At 37.8% G+C, this 20,604-nt stretch overlaps 1 protein-coding gene across 3 annotated transcripts in view; it reads left to right on the forward strand.

Annotated features, from left to right (window-relative positions):
- Positions 1–1,151: 1,151 nt before the first annotated feature.
- The window catches only part of LOC123536546 (zinc finger and BTB domain-containing protein 18-like), a 34,995-nt gene continuing 15,542 nt past the window's right edge, over positions 1,152–20,604 (forward strand). For 2 of the 3 annotated variants that reach the window (XM_045319819.2, XM_045319821.2), the window contains exons 1-4: positions 1,154–1,280; positions 7,080–7,204; positions 12,473–13,630; positions 16,039–16,157. In XM_045319819.2, the coding sequence (XP_045175754.2) occupies positions 7,082–7,204; positions 12,473–13,630; positions 16,039–16,157 (1,400 nt within the window). In that variant the 5' untranslated portion in view covers positions 1,154–1,280; positions 7,080–7,081. Of the gene's footprint in view, positions 1,281–7,079; positions 7,205–12,472; positions 13,631–16,038; positions 16,158–20,604 lie in introns of all 3 variants that reach the window. The other variant, XM_045319820.2, reaches the window with a different exon arrangement.

The following is a 20,604-nucleotide window of genomic DNA, read 5'->3' on the forward strand; positions in this document are numbered from 1 at the left end:
TACATTTTGACTTTTTAATTTCAAATTTCACCCATGGAAGATGTTGTTAACAAGAAACAATTTTACTTGGTATATGACTTGAAACTTGAAAAAAAAAAAATAAAATAAAATAAAAACAACTTATTCTTAAAGGAGTTCTATATATCTTGAAGATTCAAAGTGTGCAGACCATTTTGTATGGCATAATTTCTTAAGCCTCTTTTGAATTTTAACCAGACATATCTTGCTGCTGATCTTTAGACTTGCTCTATTTTGAGGGTTAGATATCTTTGCCACGGATGCCATATGGTAGTATGGTACTCTTTTATTTGGGGTTTGACATTTCATTTAAAGAATCTTAGGGTTTTTTATCTTTGGATGTTATGTTGTTGATATTATTGGCCCATGATAGGTCTTTGCTGATGGCTACCCCTAGGTAGATTACATGATTTCTTTTGCGACTGATTTTGAGGACTTCACACTTGTCTGGATTGAATTCCATGGACCAATCAGACTCCCAGGTTTCAAGGCTTAACAAGTCTTCCTGTAGAGCTTGGGCATCACTGTTGCAGTTGTCTGTGATATAGACTTTCGTATCATCAGCGAACAGCCTACTTCGCTCTTAACACTGTCAGGCAGATCATTTATGTAGGAAAGAAAAAGGCAAGGTCCAAGGACCGGGCATTGAGGGACACCAGAGAGGACGAGAAGTTTGTCTGAATGTGACCTTCAGCTACAACCTGCTGCGTGCGACACTGACGGAAGGACTTGGCCCAAAAAGTGACCTGTGGGTTGACACCTAATCTTTGTAACTTATTGACTAGTTTATGATGATCTACCTTATCGAAAGCTTTGCTTAAATCCATGACTATGGTCTATTTGTTGATCTAGTTCTAAATTGTCGTGGCCGTCTTGGGAGAAACTTATTACCTGGGTTTTGTTCTGTGCTTTGACATGAGACCATGTTGATAAGGACTAAAGGTATTAAACTTATCAAAGAAGAACATAATGTTGGAGACCAGAATATGTTCCATTAGCTTATGTCATTGTCATATGTCTTACGGACTTAAAATAAAACTTATCTTATCTTTTTCTTATCTTACCTTATCTTCGGTTTTAGTGTCCCTTAACCGTATTCCACAATGTAACTGTATGGTAATGGAACGGTAGGATACGGCTATTATTGTAGATCATCCCGCGAACACAAAAAATCGTGTATTTTATCAAATTAGCGTGAGTATGAGGCATTAAGTGAACACTTTCCTTTGCAAATAAAGAAATACTCACGACACAGCATGCAGGTACATATCATATTAAGGTTTATTTAGGAAAATATTTTGGGTAGCAAAAATTTAGAAACTGGATTCGGGTAATCGCATTTCGGACAATATTTTATTCAATAAGAAAGATTTTGCACCACCTGAAATATAACGTGCAACCCTTGAGGATTTTCCACAAAAAAAATATAAGGTGCTCACAAGGGCTTTTAAAACTTAGCTGAAAATTCCTGAGACGGTAATGTCCGTATATAGTTATTCGTCTTTGTTGTTTGCATATACTGAGACAATTTTTTCGATGTTTTCCGGTTACGGTTTACGTACATGTTGCAGACTGGTTGTCTGCATGAACATCCAAATCAGTCACAGAAGTTCATAAACTGCGCCAACATGATTCTTTTACTTCTTTTTCATAATGAAAACTGTACATGCAACTGAAAAACACTTTTATAACAGTAAGGAAGTGTCAAGGCCGTCAAGTTTCTGCTTGGAGTGCAAAAAAAACAAAAAAATCCTAAAGCCAGTGCGAGAACCGGGGTGAATGACGACTTCGTCACAGCTTCCCTTAAATTTTACAAAGTATGATATTCGCTGTAAGAAGTATGATGACACTAAATGTAAACTGTTAGGGCGAAGTTTCACTTTCTTTTGATTGTTGAATATTTCTTTGTAAGTGGATATATAAAAGATAAATCCCCATGCTAGGTGGTGCCTTAATTCATATTATGTTGCATAGAAGGTATTCGGGGGATTTTTATGCCCCTGAAGGGAGGCATATAGTTTTTGAACCGTCTGTCGGTCTGTCCGCAATTTTCGTGTCCGGTCCATATCTTTGTCATCGATGGATGGATTTTCAAATAACTTGGCATGAATGTGTACCACAGTAAGACGATGTGTCGCCCGAAAGACCCAGGTCCGTAGCTCAAAGGTCAAGGTCACACTTAGACGTTAAAGGTCTTTTTTATACGCCCGTTTGAAAAACGGGACGTATTATGGGAACGCCCCTGGCGGGCGGGCGGGCGGGCCGGATGGCGGACGGGCGGGCGGGCGGGCGGCGTCCACAGACTTTGTCCGGAGCATATCTTCTACATGCATGAAGGGATTTTGATGAAACTTGGCACAGTTGTTCACCATCATGAGACGGAGTGTCGTGCGCAAAAACCAGGTCCCTAGGTCTAAGGTCAAGGTCACACTTAGAGGTCAAAGGTCAAATTCAAGAATGACTGTCTGGAGCATATCTTCTTCATGCATGCAGGGATTTTGATATAACTTGGCACAAATGTTCACCACCACGAGGCGGAGTGTCATGCGCAAGAACCAGGTCCCTAGGTCTAAGGTCAAGGTCACACTTAGAGGTCAAAGGATACAAGAATGAAAACCTTGTCTGGAGCATTTCTTTTTCATGCATAGAGGGATTTTGATATAACTTTGCACAAATGTTCACCACCACGAGGCGGAGTGTCATGCGCAAGAACCAGGTCCCTAGGTCAAAGGTCAAGGTCACACTTAAAGGTAAAAGGATACAAGAATGAAAACCTTGTCCGGAGCATTTCTTCTTCATGCATAGAGGGATTTTGATATAACTTTGCACAAATGTTCACCACCACGAGGCGGAGTGTCATGCGCAAGAACCAGGTCCCTAGGTCAAAGGTCAAGGTCACACTTAGAGGCCAAAGGTCAGATACAAGAATGACTTTGTCTGAAGCATTTCTTCTTCATGCATGGAAGGATTTTGATGTAACTTGGCACAATTATACACCATCATGAGATGAAGTGTCATGCGCAGTTCCTTTCTTTAGAATTACTTCCCTTTGTTGTTACTATAAATAGCTTATATTGTAACTTTTTCATTACTAGTCGTAGGGAAAAATCGAGACCACTTTTCTGTAGTACAACATGCATGCTACATCCAATTTTGAGGTGTATTTTGACCAATCTCTACCTGGTAAAGATTTTTGTGTGGACTTACAATTTTTTTATGGATTTTTTTTTTTTTTTTTTTTTTTTTGTAAGATTATCTTCCCTTAGTTGTTACTATAAATAACTTATATTGTAACTTTTTTATAATTGACCGTAGGGAAAAAACAAGACCACTTTTCTGTGGTACAACATAGATGTTACTTTCAAATTTTGGGTGTATTTTAAGGTATCTCTACCTGGTAAGGAGTTTTTTTGTGGACTTAGAAAAAACAAATGACTTACAATGATTACTAAACAACCACAAAATTAAAATTCCATTTGCAAATACAGGTGCTAGAGTAAAGAAATTTGCTGTGACGGGCGTATATTGTGACAATCTGGCACTCTTGTTCATGATGTGCATTCGTGTCGGTCCATATCTTTGTCATCCAAGGATGGATTTTCAAATAACTTGGCATGAATGTGTACCACAGTAAGACGACGTGTCGCACGCAAGACCCAGGTCCGTAGCTCAAAGGTCAAGGTCACACTTAGACGTTAAAGGTCATTTTTCATGATAGTGCATTCGTGTCCGGTCCATATCTTTGTCATCCATGGATGGATTTTCAAATAACTTGACATGAATGTGTACCACAGTAAGATGACGTGTCGCACGCAAGACCCAGGTCCGTAGCTCAAAGGTCAAGGTCACACTTAGACGTTAAAGGTCATATTTCATGATAGTGCATTGATGGGCGTGTCCGGTCCATATCTTTGTAATTCATGCATGGATTTTAAAATTATTGGGCATGAATGTGTACCACAGTAAGACGACATGTCGCGCGCAAGACCCAGGTCCTAAAATCTAACATCGGCCATAACTATGCGTTCAAAGTGCCATCGGGGGCATGTGTCATCCTATGGAGACAGCTCTTGTTTTTCCAGATTTTGGGGATGGTGCATCGTACCAGATCGGTAAAATGGGGGGAAATGCATAAAAAATTACACGTTTTGGGGAAAAAAGAAACAGACGCTGTATGACTAATAGCTGAGGGTGGAGTAGCATGTGTTATACTCAAGGGTTTGGGTATGACACTTTGTCAGTTTGTAGAATGCAAATATTTGGTGAGCAAGACTCAAAGAAGTATAAATATTCATTTTTCAACAAATTAGAACATGGAGATAGCCCAAGGGTAAAAACAAAGATTTCAAGCTTACATCAAGCTATGACACTCCGGATATTGACCAACTACTGACAGTGCACACCCTGTATCAGATGCTTGGCATGCGTTCTCAGTATGATCACCAAACAACTTATTATTACTGTATTGTATATCAAAATTAATAGCAGAAATATATACAAATACAAATACATACCTAAGGACAAAGTCTATGTAATTTTTGAAAAGCCCTCGTACACTTTCATTTATTTTTTGTCAACTAAATATAGGGAATGTTTGCTATCCATTTGGAGAAAAAAGCATACTTTCTCAGCTTGGGATAGACTGTGTTTACCGGAGTCAGTATATATGAAAGAAAAGAATCCCTGGTACTTGAAATACTGGATAATAATTGGCAAGTTGGAAACTATGCACTGCAGAGTGAAAGTACAGTGTATTTAAGTGGGGATAAAATTTCTTTTCTAACTTTTAATTATTGGCCTGTAATCTCTAAAAGATTAGTGAAATCTTTTGTAATATATAAGTAAGTCATGAGATGAAATTGGCTGCTATCTTCCTGCTTTGTTTTAATGTCATTTTCAGCAAACAAAATTCCTAATGCTGCTCTTTCAGATTGGACAAAATCCCTGTTGTGAAATGTTCAAGGTAGACAAGACACCAACTATTTTCAAATGTGATGAGAATGTAAAATTGGACATAATTGCAAAAATTGCTTTGTTTGTAAATATTATTTCTTTACAATAAGAAACATATAAAAAATTGTTTCACGATAAGTTTAATCTTTTATTGTAATTAGGCTATTTAAATTTTCTGGGCACATGTGAAAGATATAACAACAACTTATTTTCTCTTGAATATCATCTTCTTTAATAGAACACATGTTAATCATTACTTCAGATCTAGGTAGTATTAATTATACCCCCACAAAACAAAGTTTGGGGACGTATGTATAGCAGTGAGCTTGTTTGTCTGTCTATCTCTGTTGGTCGGTCTGTTGGTTTTCATGGTTTCCAGACAATAACTCATCAAAGGCTTGACCGATTTAAATAATTTTTGGTACACAAGATTTAGTGTAACATCAGAAAATACAGATCAAATTCAACTTTGAGGTCAGTAGGTCAAGGTCACAGTGACCCTGAACTGTTAAACGGTTTTCCGGATGATAACTTGAGAAGGCTTGGGCCTAGGATCATAAATTTTGGTACACTGGTGTAATATCATGAAATACAGGTCAAGTTCGACTTTGAGGTCAGTAGGTCAAAGGTCAAGGTCACAGTGACCCGGAACAGTTTCCGGATGATAATTTGAGAACGCTTTGGTCTAGGAGCATAAATTTTTGTACACAGGTGTAACATGATAAAATATAGGTGAGGTTCGACTTTGAAGTTAGTAGGTCAAAGGTCAAGGTGACAATGACATGAAGCAGTTAAACGGTTTCCGGATGATAACTTGAGAACGCTTAGGCCTAGGATCATGAAAATTGATAGGGAGGTTGGTCATTACCAGCAGATGACCCCTAATGATTTTGAGGTCAGTAGGTCTTAGGTCAAGGTCATCGTGACTTGGAACATTTAAACAGTTTTCGAACTAAGTTGAGAATGCTTGGGCCGAGGATCATGAAACTTCATAGGGAGGTTGATCATGACCAGCAGATGACCCCAATTGATTTTGAGGTCAGTAGGTCAAAGGTCATGCAAGTTCGGCTTTGACATTGGCTTAGTTCTGTGACGAGGCCATATTGTGGGGGTATAATTCGTCACTCCTGTGACAACTTAGTTAGTATTAAAACTTAATTAATTAGTGTTAAGACCTTTTTAGTATGTATAAATGCAACTAATGCATTCAATTATACAATTTCTCTAAGCATCTTGGAATATAGTAAGCACAGTTACATGTATTTATTTTACTGTTTTTTAGCTCACCTGAGCAATGCTCAATGCTCAAGTGAGTTATTTTGATCGCTGGATGTCCGACGTCCGTCTGTCATCTGTCAACATTTAGCTTGTGTATGCGATAGAGGCTATATATTTCAATTGATCTTAATGAAATTTGGTCAGAGTAAGTGCCTTGATGAATTCTAGGTCGAGTTCGAATATGGGTCATCTGAGGTCAAAAAGTAGGTCACTAGGTCAAATCAAAGAAAAACCTTGTGTATGCGAATAGAGGCTGTATTTTTAAATTGATCTTCATGAAATTTGGTTAGAATGATTGCCTTGATAAAACCTAGGTCGAATTTGAATATGGGTGATCTGGGGTTAAAAAGTAGGTCACTAGGTCAAATCAAAGAAAAACCTTGTGTGATAGAGGCTGTATTTTTAAATTGATCTTCATGAAATTAGGTCAGTATGATTGCCTTAATGAAATCGAGGTCGAGTTTGAATATGGGTCATCTGGGTCAAAAAGTAGGTCACTAGGTCAAATCAAAGAAAAACCTTGTGTATGCGATAGAGGCTGTATTTTTCAATTGATCATCATGAAATTTGGTCAGAATGATTGCCTTGGTGAAATTTAGGTTTGAATATGGGTCATCTGAGGTGATAAACTAGGTTACTAGGTCATATCAAAGAAAACACTTGTTTAAACTCAAGAGACCACATTTTTGGTCCAATCCAAATGAAAATTAGCCAGAATATTTGTTTCCATGAAATCACTAGGTCAATCATGTTTACATTGTTATGGTTGTTTTTCAGGTGAGCGACCTAGGGCCATCTTGGCCCTCTTGTTTAATGTTGCTTATTTACAGGAATGATGGAGAATGTTTTTACAAGCCCCGATTTTCAACTGAACTTTGTTCAAAGTGTGTGTGAGTTGTGGAGAAATGGTAAATTATGTGATGCTTCTATTGAAGTTGGAAGTAGGGTGTTCAAGGTAAAAATGATATTTTAGACAAAATAAACTATACTTTTTTCAGATATATTTTACTTTGGGGAGGTCCGAATAATGTCACACAACTCTTCATAAACCAATTTAAAGACTCCATATCTCCCATTTGCACACTCTTTAAGTTTTCAGCTTTATAGCACTATTCAGTTGAACTAATAGTGTCGAGTTGTTTTGTTGGGATTCAGAATCACATCGACACGATTTAGATCATTTGGTGACCTCCATCTTTGCATGATGATGATGATCCCAAGTGTCCCTCTGAACACTGTTGTAGTCATGGGTGGGCACCAACTTTCCATAGGCCAGTTGAATGGCTTCCTCACAAGAATTCTACACTTAACCAACACTGTTGCGATTGATTCTAAGTCAGTGGTCTTACCCACTTGGCTATGGGGGCCTCCATTTTGTGTCAATTCGCCGTAAAACCCAACTCGCTCTTATAAATGAATATTATTATTTTGATAAGCTATTTAAACATTATAAATGAAACAAAAATGAGATAGGTTAGTAAAGATACAGTGTATGTTTATGTCAGGCTTTGTCTCCTGTGGAAGCGTACAGGTGAACATGTATCACTATAAGTAAATACTCTCCCCCCACATGTAGTGAGATATATTGATTTTGTCTTGTTCATTTGTCTGTCTGTCAATAAGTCTGGACTACCGGTGGAATTTAACCAAATTCTGTATGGATGTACAGTACCACGAATATTTTGCATATTGTGGCATTTTTGGGTTGTAACACATTTTTGTGATTTTAGATTTATAGTAATTTCTGTTTTTAGCTCACCTGTCACATAGTGACAAGGTGAGCTTTTGTGATCACCCTTCGTCCGTCATCAGTCCGTCCGTGCGTGCGTCTGTCCGTCAACAATTTTTTGTTTGCACGATAGATGGTTTCATTCATGATTTTATTTTACCCAAACTTGCACACAACTTGTATCACCATAAGATCTCGGTTCCTTTCTTGAACTGGCCAGATCCCACATTGGGTTCCAGAGTTATGGCCCCTGAAAGGGCCAAAATTAGCTATTTTGAGCTTGTCTGCACAATAGCAGCTTTATTTATGATTTGATTTTTACCAAACTTGCACACAACTTGTATCACCATCAGATCTTAGTTCCTTTCTGGAACTAGCCAGATTCCATTATGGGTTCCAGAGTTATGGCCCCTGAAGGGGTCAAAATTTGCTATTTTGACCTTGTCTGCACAATAGCAGCTTCATTTATGATTTGATTTTAACCAAACTTGCACAAAACTTGTGTTACCATAAGATCTTGGTTCCTTTCTTGAACCGGCCAAATCCCATAATAGGTTCAAGAGTTATGGCCCCTGATAGGGCCGGAATTAGCTATTTTGACCTTGTCTGCACAATAGCAGCTTCATTTATGATTTGAATTTAATCAGACTTGCACAAAAGTTATGTCACCAAAAGATCTTGGTGCCATTCTTGAACCGGCCAGATCCCATAATGGGTTCCAGAGTTATGGCCCCTGAAAGGGCCAAAATTGGCTGTTTTGACCTTGTCTGCACAATAACAGCTTCATTTATGATTTGATTTTAACCAAACTTGCACACAACTTGTATCACCATAAGATCTGGATTCTTTTTATGCCCCCGAAGGGAGGCATATAGTTTTTGAACCGTCTGTCGGTCTGTCCGCAATTTTCGTGTCCGGTCCATCATCGATGGATGGATTTTCAAATAACTTGGCATGAATGTGTACCACAGTAAGACGACGTGCAGTGCGCAAGACCCAGGTCCGTAGCTCAAAGGTCAAGGTCACACTTAGACGTTAAAGGATAGTGCATTGATGGGCGTGTCCGGTCCATATCTTTGTCATCGATGGATGGATTTTCAAATAACTTGGCATAAATGTGTACCACAGTAAGACGACAAGTCATGTGCAGGACCCAGGTTCGTAGCTCAAAGGTCAAGGTCACACTTAGATGTTAATGGAAAGTGCATTGATGGGTGTGTTCGGTCCATATCTTTGTCATCGATGGATGGATTTTCAAATAACCTGGCATGAATGTGTACCACAGTAAGACGACGTGTCACACGCAAGACCCAGGTCCGTAGCTCAAAGGTCAAGGTCACACTTAGACGTTAAAGATCATTTTTCATGATAGTGCATTGATGGGCGTGTCCAGTCCATATCTTTGTCATTCATGCATGGATTTTAAAATAACAATGCATGAATGTGTGACACAGTAAGACGATGTGTCGCGCGCAAGACCCAGCTCCGTAGGTCAAAGGTCCTAAACTCTAACATCGGCCATAACTATTCATTCAAAGTGCCATTGGGGGCATGTGTCATCCTACGGAGACAGCTCTTGTTTATACGCCTGCAGGGACGTATTATGTTATCACCTCGGTGTCCGTCTGTCTGTCTGTGCGTTGGTTAGCAATTTCCCTTCTGCTCTGTATCTCTTGAACCCCTTGATGGATTTCAGAGAAACCTGACACAAATGTTCACTCATTGAAAGGATGTGCAGAGCGCATGTTTCGGATGGCTAAATTCAATGTCAAGGTCACACTTAAGGATCAAAGGTCATATGATTTTGTTTTATGTGAATATTGTTCTGCATTTGCGTTGCATTGCAGTGCTCTTGTTTTTATTTGGCAGTTTTATTTGGCAGATCCTTTATTTGTTCGCTTACAATATTATTTTTTATTGCTTCCCTTTTATGTTACTATAAATAGCTTATTAAGAAACTTTTTTTATTATTGGCCGTAGGGAAAAACAGACTACTTTTCTGTGGTACAAAATGGATGGTACCTCCAATTTTTAGGTTTATTTTGACATATCTGTACCTTGTAAGAATTTTTTCTTTTTGTTTTTGGTTAAAGCAATGGTACTCAGGTGAGGGATATAGGGCCATCATGGCCCTCTTGTTAGATATGTGATATTGCATCATTTAAGACCTTAAAATATTCAAATTCTTATTGGTGACCCATATCTTGTGAATCAAAATATCAGTATAAATATAATAATAAATAAACAGCAATAAACTGAGGAAATTCTGTAAGGAAAATTATTTTGACACCAGAAGTTCTGTTGGTTTCCACATTGGTTCAAGTTTTTTATGAAGTCAAACATCTTGATTTATTTCTTATGATCTTCAGTTGAAACTTGCTTTGCTTTCTCATAGTGACAATGTTCATTAGTCCCTGCATCTTCTCAAGGTTACAAAATATTAAATACCTTAATATACACAAGTCCTGTAAGGGACTATCATGTTTGGCATATGTGTTGTACATTAATTTTTATACGCCCGTCTCTGAAAGAGTGGGGCATATTATATGAACACCCGTGGCTGGCAGGTGGGCATGCAGTCAGTGTCCAAAAGCATGTCCGCTCTCTTAAGTCGAACAGTTTTCATCCGATCTTCACTAAAGTTAGTGACAATGTTTATGGGCATAATATCTCGGCCAAGTTCGATAACAAGCAAAATCGCCCCAGGCACTCTTGGGTTATGGCCGTTGATTTACTCAAAATCTGCAAATTTAGCCTTGTCCGCTCTCTAAGTCGAACAGTTTTCATCCGATCTTCATCAAACTTGCTGACAATGTTTGTGGGCATAATATCCAGGCCAAGTTTGATAACCAGCCAAATTGCCCCAGGCACTCTTAGAATATGGCCCTTGAATTACTCAAAATCTGCGAATTTAGCTTTGTCAGCTCTCTAAGTCCAACAGTTTTCATCCGAACTTGCTGACAATGTTTGTGGGCATAATATCTCGATCAAGTTTGATAACCAGCAAAATCGCCCCAGGCACTCTTAGATTATGGCCCTTGAATTAGGCCAGGTTCGATGACGAGCTTATTTTGTGACAGTCTGCTACTCTTGTTGTTGATGGCTGCCCTCCCAAAAAAAAGAAGCTTGTATTACAAAGACATAACTAAATATTTCATTGTGTACAAAAAATGTATAATTTAGAGGTATTAACTGCTTTTAATAGCAATAAATCACAGAATACAGAATAATACGAAATTCAATATTTACAGTATTTTAGTCAAAGTAATTTCTTTCAGTGGTATAGTTTATAGATATGATTAGAGAATCATTGATGAACTTGTGAAGGCCTTTCATTAATGTCAGAAATTGCCATCTCTAATAGATAATTGTTGGGCATTCTTATATTATCATATTAGGAATATAAGTTACAAGTTTTTAGCTCGACTATTCGAAGAATAGTCTAGCTATTTTACTCACCCTGGCGTCGGCGTCACACCTTGGTTAAGTTTTTGCATGCAAGTACATACAGCTATCATTTAAAGGCATATAGCTTTGAAACTTATTTATTCTTTTTCTAGGTCAATTACGAACCTCACTGGGTCAAGTTCCATAACTCTAACATGTATTTTGAGCAAATTATGCCCCCTTTTGGACTTAGAAAATTCTGGTTAAGGTTTTACATGCAAGTTACTATCTCCAAAACTAATGCAGATATTGAATTGAAACTTCACATGTGTCTTCGGGGTTATAAAACTAGTTGATAGCACCAAGTCCCATAACTCTGACCTTCATTTTAGCCAAATTATGCCCCCTTTTGGACTTAGAAAATTTTGGTTAAAGTTTTGCGTGCAAGTACATACAGCTGTTACTAAAAGGCATATAGATTTGAAACTTATTTTTTCTTTTTCTAGATCAATTACCTACCTCACTGGTCAAGTCCTATAACTCTGACATTTATTTTAGCCAAATTATGCCCCCTTTTGGACTTAGAAAATCCTGGTTAAAGTTTTACATGCAAGTTACTATCTCCAAAACTAATGCAGATATTAAATTGAAACTTCACATGTGTCTTCGGGGTTATAGAACTAGTTGATAGAATCAAGTCCCATAACTCTGACCTTCATTTTAGCCAAATTATGCCCCCTTTTGGACTTACAAAATTTGGGTTAAAGTTTTGCGTGCAAGTACATACAGCTATTACTAAAAGGCATATAGATTTGAAACTTATTTTTTCTTTTTCAAGTTACTATCTCCAAAAATAATGCAGATATGGAATTGAAACTTAACATGTTTCTTCGGGGTTATAAAACTAGTTGATAGCATCAAGTCCCATAACTCTACTATGCAATTTGGTCAAATTATGTCCCGTTTCGGAACTTAAAACTCTTGATATTTAACATTTTGGGTAATAATTTCCTGCTTCTGTGACAATATTTCGAATAGTCGAGCTTGGCTGTCTTACGAACAGCTCTTGTTGTATGTGAAATGATCTGCTATTTTTCTCTTTTTCAGTTCCATAAGGTTGTTTTAGCAATAGCTAGCCCTGCATTTGTGAACATGGGTGAAACCATTGCATCTGACAATAGACTGGTTATACAGCTTCCAGTTGAAACCGATATTCAAGCATTAGAGGCTGTGCTGCAGTATATTTATGGTGGTGAATTAAAACTGACACAAAGTACTGTAGAAACTGTGCGGAAATTGGCAGATATGTTTAAAATATGCAAAATTATTGAATTCTGTGAAAAATTCCACTCGGAATGTAGAGACAAGACTGAAAATTCAAATGGAAATATTGTAATTAGTAAAAAAAAAATACTGGAATCAGAAAAGAATGCACAGACCAAAACTCATGGATTAAAAGCAGGACTTAAACCCTCAAGGGGACGGGGAAGGGGTAGAAAGTTGCTTTGTAAGGAGTCATTGATAAAGGCTGGTGTAAAAACTAGTGAGGAAAGAACTGTTGCATCATCAAAAAAGGATCAAGGAGCTAATTTAACTTCAAAGGGTCAAGATGAAATATTGTTGTCGAAGGGACGGGGTGGAATATTACCGGCAAGGGGGAGGGGGCGGGGAAGAGGGAGAGGTAGGGGTAGAGGAGGTAAAGCCCCTGTTTCATCTTTACTTAGAGCATGTAATTTAAAAACTGAATCAAAAAGTGATGTTGATCAAATGGAAGACTATGTGATGAATTTTACCGCACTAAATGATGCTTTGGAAGAATCGCCAAGAAAGAGAAAAGCTAAATTAAAGTCAGAACTGTTGACAAGTGCGATTATAGCAGATAGTGAACAACCTACAGAAAGAAATAAGTTGAAGGATTTATCACAAAAAGAATCTGTTGAAGTAGAATCTAAAAGTAGAAGTGATGTAACACCAAGTAAACGTGGAAGGAAACCAGGAAGGAGATCTACTTTGACAAGAGCAGAAATACAAAGGGCTTATAGAGCAAGAAAGTTCGCAAGAATGAGTTCAGATGAGTTGGAGGCATTTCGGGAAAAAGAACGGCTGAGGATTAGGGCTAGTACCCAGAATGCTACGTCTCATGCTGGTCGTGGTAAAGGGAGGGGTAGAAGGTTAAAGGTTTCGAAGAAAAGAGGACTTGATCGAGGTGGATCTAGCTTCAACATAGACATTGAGACAGATGAGCTTGGTGCAAGTGATAGTAAGGTGAGTACTGTCGTGTAGGGCTTAATAGTGGCCATAGGATTGCAGAATTCTGAAGAAAGAAGAGGTTGGTTGTTTAGTCTTTAAAGATGGTACACTGAAGTAATGTCTTACTCTAGCATTAAAATTTGGGAAAAAGATGAAGCAGTTCTTGTCTGGTAACCAGTTATAAATTTTGACATGATTTTAAGCTCACTAGAGCATGAAGTGATCATGGTGAGTTTTAAGAATTGTTGGATGTCAGTTGTCCATAATAATATTTCCCCCCCCATCCCACTCTCCCAATTGTTTTTGCGCCTTCAAAGGTCATGATCACAGGGGCAAGAACATGGAAAACCGTTTCCGATCAGTAATTTGACAACCACTTGCCCCAGAATGTTGAAACTTCATAGGATGATTGGACATTCAGAGACCCATAAAGCTTCCACCTCAATAACCTCTCATCACCCCAGCAAATTTTGTTTTATTTACTTTTAGTGACTTCTGTTTCTTGATACTTCTTTAGTATCATGTCACCATCCCCTACTGCCCACATTACCCTCCTCTCCACCCCACCTCCCCAGGGTTAGACACTAACTTATTTGAACAAGGTTCCCAAAGGAATCTCTACTTTTTAAATCTGGGGGTCCTCCTCAGGCTTTGGGATCCCTCATAATATGATATATAAAAGCAATCACAACAGGTGTCTTATGAGAAGTTACGGTCGTGACCCCAGTGGGATTCGAACCCGCAACCTCTGTATTGAGTGGCTGACACCTTAACACCTACAGAAGAATGTATCCAAACTGATATCAATTTACATGTTTGCCAATGTCAAGACAAGGTCTCGACTTTGGAGACACTTGTATCTTATAGATATAATCATTGTCAAGTCTGTTGTGACAACCACTAAAAATTATAATATAAAAAAAAAATTCTTGAAATTCTTGACTTCTCTTCATATATTTTAAAATATAAAATCTTAATATTACCTGGCATTTATATTTCCGATGATACAAAATTTATTGTAGTTTCTCTTGAGGTTTGAAGATATAAAGTGTTAAAGTAAGGGAATTATATTTTTAGGCATAAAATTCTGTTTTGGATTACTTTCACATTGAAATTCATATACAATTTCATTTTGATGTTTGAAAGTTTGATTTATAGTTAATAGACTTATCTTCCGAATCGGAATCGGTAACGTATTTATATAAAAAAAAACAACCATCAAACTGAATAACACTACAAAAATAACGGATCGTAAAATTTCTGAAAGTGCAAAAAGATCGCTGAGATCGAGACTCGTAACCGACTACAGTATTCTTGTGCTAAAAATTAAAATATTTTTAGATAATATTAAGTAATATTTTGATGATCAAACGTCGGTACATCACTGGTGACTTCCGCTGCAATTAACTCTTGGGGTGTCATAAAATATTTGGAAGCCGCGGCCCTTCTGTTTTGATTAACACTTCCCGTTATGTAAGGCAAAGAGCTATAAAAATAAATATATTTTATACTATACTTCTTTGTGTAAATTCCAAGCCATCGTAAACACAAATTGTTGTTCAGGGGAAATCTGCGTGTATCACGCGTGACCTTCATGACCTAACACATTTAAAAATACTTAGATGTTAAATGGTTGTTATTTTTAGAACGAGGAAAAGTCCCGCGAACCGGCCAGTTGCAAGCAGTTTTCTCAGTAATTTTCCATGACGTAGCGTCGTGCACATGTAGGAAAAGACCCCGGTGTCTTTCTTTGAAAAGTACCCGATATATTTAAATAGTAACCACATGATCTTGTACGTAAATAATGATGACGAAATCCCATATTTTGAGTTACTAAACATCCGGAATTTGTTTCTTTAGGAAATGAACGAAAATAAAGCGATTGATTATTAATTAAAATATTTTTCAAACAGGTATTTATCTTTTACTTTTTGGATGTCATTGACAAAAAAATAGGTATCCAGCCGGAATCCCAGCTTTTAGAAGTTGTGTTCCTCCTCAAAATTTGGGATCCTCGGGCCCCCGGGACACCGTTAGTGTCGAACCCTGCCTCCCCCTTCAGCAAGTAAAAAAAGATTTTTTTTTTATATTTAGTATTTATAATGTGTTTTAGTATCCTGTGTCATCAAACCCTCCGTCCTTTCCACACCAACTTTACCTGCCCATATTAATTGAGTGGGAACTTGTCAGAAAACACTGGCCTTTTTTCAGAAGAATTTCACTGTAATGTTGCTGTGTGACCCACTTCCAAAACTATTCAAGCAAGCTATGAAACTCCTTAAGGTGAACAATCTAGGACTGTCTTGTTTTCATGTTTTGCTTGTGTTTGTTTACAACATCTTTTCTAAGCAAAGTATAATGAGTATGTTTTGTCAATAATTTTTTTTTTTAATCAGAAGAAATTCATATCTTAATTTTCACAGTTTGAAGTTCAGGAGACAATAATAAAACAGAGAAATACTGAGAGACAGAAGCGCTACAGAGAGCGTAAAAAGAACGACCCAGTCTGGCTGAAAAAAGAGGCTGAAAGAGTTCGAAGGAGGTTTGTTATTAATAGCATGCTTTTCTTAAAGTACACAATAGAGGCTATGACAGTGCTACTTCATACCCTCTTTCATACTGTTTTTAGCTCGACTATTCGAAGAATAAGTAGAGCTATCCTACTCACCACGGCGTTGGTTTCGGCGTCACACCTTGGTTAAGTTTTTCGTACCAGTCCAAATTTTGACAAAGTCTTTTGAGATAAAGCTTTGAAACTTTCAACACTTGTTTACCATCACTATGTCCAGTTATAGGCAAGAGCACATAACTCCATCAAGGATTTTGGCTGAATTATGGCCCTTTTTGACTTAGAGTTCTGGGTTAATATTTCGTACCAGTTCATATTTTGACAAAGTCTTTTGAGATAAAGCTTTGAAACTTTCAACACCTGTTTACCATCACCCATCACCATGTCCAGTTACAGGCAAGAATACATAACTCCATCAAGGATTTTGGCTGAATTATGGCCCCTTTTGACTTCGAAATCTTGGTTAAGTTTTTCGTACCAGTTCATATTTTTTGTAAAGTGTTTGACATATGGCTTTGAAACTTTTATCACTTGTTTAGTATAATAGTCTCTATCTGTAGGAAAGAGAACATATTAACTCTGTCATCTATTTTGGCTGAATAATGGCCCTTTTTGGACTTTGAAATTGGTTCTGTTTTCGTACAAGACCATGTTTTGTCAAAACTATTTGACATATGGCTTTTAAACTTTGAACACTTGCTTATCATTATGATTTACATCTGTAGGCAAGAGTACATAACTATTTTGACTGAATTATGGCCCTTTTTGGACTTTGAAATTGGCTCATATATTGCCATTTAGTGCAAGACTTATCGAAATCAAAGTAATACAGGAACCTTGTTTGTCTAATCTATTTATTTCTTTTGTCTGAATATCCGTAGAAATATTTTGACCCCATTCTTCAATCAATTCTTCGAATAGTCGAGCGCGCTGTCATCAGACAGCTTTTGTTAGCTCACCTGTCACATAGTGACAGGGTGAGCTTTTGTGATCGCCCTTCGTCTGTCCGTCATCCGTCCACAATTTCTTGTCTGCACGATATGGGTTTCATTTATGATTTTATTGTGCCCCCCCATGAGTGGTGGGGGCATATAGATTTGCTCTTGTCCGTCCGTCCGTCTGTGCGTGCATGCGTGCCCGCGAAATGATGGTTAAGTGACTTCATAACGGTACTTTCTCTTTGATGTCATTCATTCCGTTCTGTTTATGTGACCTTTTTTCTTTTTATGTGACTGATAGAACAATAGAGAGAACAATGGGGGTGTCACATAAATACCGTTTCGTGAGAACTTCCGTCCGTCCGTCCGTCCGAAGTTCGTGACACGCCTAGCTCAAAAGTATTTGATATAAATTAATGAAACCTTGCTTGAGTCTTTATCATGATATGAACTTGTGCACCTTCTATTTTTCGTCTGGCTCCGCCCCCTAATTTTAGAGTTATGGCCCCTGAAATAGTCAAAAATGCACATTTTCACTTTGTGACACGCCTAGCTCAAAAAGTATTTGATATAGATTCATGAAACCTTGTATGAGTCTTAATCATGATATGAACTTGTGCACCTCCCATTTTTCATCTGGCTCCGCCCCCTATTTTTACAGTTATGGCCCCTGAAATAGCTGAAAATGCACATTTTCACCTTGTGACACGCCTAGCTCAAAAAGTATTTGATATAGATTCATGAAACCTTGCATGAGTCTTATCATGATATGAACTTGCGCACCTCCTATTTTTCATTTTGGTCCGCACCCTATTTCTAGAGTTATGGCCCCTGAAATAGTCAAAAATGCACATTTTCAACTTGTGACACGCCAAACTCAAAAAGTATTTGATATAAATTGATGAAACCTTGCATGAATCTTTATCATGATATGAACTTGCGCACCTCCTATTTTTCATCTGGGTCAGTCCCCTATATCCAGAGTTATGGTCCCTAAAATAGTCAAAAAATACACATTTTCACCTAATTATGTGCCTCACTCAAAAAGTATTTAATGTAAATTCATGAAACCTTGCTTGAGTCTTTATCATTATCTGACCTTGCACACTTGGCATTTTTCTTGAGAATTTTAGCCTTTATTACAGAGTTAAGGCCCTTGAAATAGCCAAAATAGTGGATTTTTTGTTTGTGATGCTCATAGCTTAAAAAGTATATGGTATAGAATAATGAACCCATTTCATAATTAATTTTTTTTTGAGGCTATACCCCATTAAGACAGCAGTCATTTGAATGATTTCCCCTTATTTGTGACAAATGTACCAGTGGGGGTGGGGGGCACACCCTGTGTTCTACAGACACATTCTAGTTTTAACCAAACTTGCACACAACTTGTATCATCATAAGATCTTGGTTCCTTTCTTGAACTGGCCAGATCCCATTATGGGTTCCAGAGTTATGGCCCCTGAAAGGGCCAAAATTAGCTTTTTTGACCTTTCTGCATAATAGCAGCTTTATTTATGACTTGATTTTTACCAAAGTTGCACACAACTTGTATCACCATAAGATCTTGGTTCCTTTCTTGAACTGGCCAGATCCCATTTTGAGTTCCAGAGTTATGGCCCCTTAAACGGCCAAAATTAGCTATTTTGACCTTGTCTGTACAATAGCAGCTTCATTTATGATTTGAATTTAATCAAACTTACACAAAACTTGTGTCACCGTAAGATCTCGGTTCCTTACATGAACCGGCCAGATCCCATAATGGGTTTCAGAGTTATGGCCCCTGAAAGGGCCAAAATTAGCTATTTTTACTTTGTCTGCACAATAACAGCTTCATTTATGATTTGATTTTAACCAACCAAACTTGCAAACAACTTGTATCACCACAAGATCTTGATTCCTTTTCTTGAACTGGCCAGATTCCATTATGGGTTCCAGAGTTATGGCCCCTGATAGGGCCAGAATTAGCTATTTTGACCTTGTCTGCACAATAGCAGCTTCATTTATGATTTGAATTTAATCAAACTTGCACAGAAACTTGTGTCACCATACGATCTTGGCTCCTTTCTTGAACTGGCCAGATCCCATAATGGGTTTCAGAGTTCTGGCCCTGGAAAGGGCCAAAATTGGCTATTTTTACTTTGTCTGCACAATAGCAGCTTCATTTATGATTTGATTTTAACCAAACTTGCACACAACTTGTATCACCATAAGATCCCGATTCCTTTTTATAGGCCCTAAGAGACGTATTATGTTTTCGCCTAGGTGTCCATTTGTCTGTCTGTCTGTTGGTTAGCAATTTCCCTTCCGCTCTGTAACTCTTGAACCCCTTGAAGGATTTCAAAGAAACCTGACACAAATGTTCACCTCATCGAAACGATGTTCAGAGTACATGTTTCTGATGGTCACTTCAAGGTCAAGGTCACACTTAGGGGTCAAAGGTCATATGACTTTGTTTTGTGTGTTTATTGCTCTGCATTTGCGTTGCATTGCAGTGCTCTTGTTTTTATTTGGCAGATCCTTCTTTTGTTCACTTACAATAATTTTTTTTTAATTACTTCTCTTTTATGTTACTATAAATAGCTTATTTAGTAACTTTTTTTATTATTGGCCGTAGGGAAAAACCGAGACCACTTTCCTGTGGTACAACATGGATGGTACCTCCAATTTATAGGTTTTTTGACCTTCTTGTCCTTAAGTGTAATGATGACAGGTGAGCGATATAGGGCCATTATGGCCCTCTTGTTTCCTACATTTCCACATGTGGATTTAAATATTAAAGTCCGGCTCTTATTAACACTCTTCTGTGAATGCAGGAAAGTTTTGAGTGTCAGGGGTGTCTGGTGTGTGATTGCTTGAAATTGTAAGGTAAACATTATCTAGTTATGCCCCCCTTCGAAGAAGGAGGGGTTTATTGTTTTGCAGATGTTGGTCAGTCTGTTGGTCGGTCTGTAAGTAGACCAATCCGTTTCTGGATGATAACTCAAGAATGCTTGGGCCTAGGGTCATGAAAGTTGATAGGGAGGTTGGTCATCACCAGCAGATGACTCCTATTGATTTTGAGGTCAGTATGTCAAAAGTCAAGGTCACAGTGCAGGGGTGTAAAATTCTTTTTCACACCACTTGCCCTGCAGGACTAGTAGCTAGTAAAATCTACTCGCCCTTAGTGAACAGTCACTCGCCCTAATAATTGACATTTTTAATACTGTCATGTTTTATGGAAGGAGTATTATGTAGAACAAGCAAATTTCAAATATAACACATAGCTCGTACACTACGTTTCCTTTTTGATTATTCATTTTTGTTACTCTTAAATTTCCTTTTCACACCAGACATTTTTCTTTTTCTTTCACTAATTTTGTCATCTCCACCATCAAGTTGCTCTCCATAATAACTGCATCGATAGTAATAATAAGCACAGTCTAACCCCTACCGTAGTTTCCCAAAGTGTCAGGAAAGTATTAAATACCAGTTATTTTCAT

The sequence above is a fragment of the Mercenaria mercenaria genome, chromosome 17, assembly GCF_021730395.1.
Source record: "Mercenaria mercenaria strain notata chromosome 17, MADL_Memer_1, whole genome shotgun sequence".
NCBI classification, from domain to species: domain Eukaryota; kingdom Metazoa; phylum Mollusca; class Bivalvia; order Venerida; family Veneridae; genus Mercenaria; species Mercenaria mercenaria.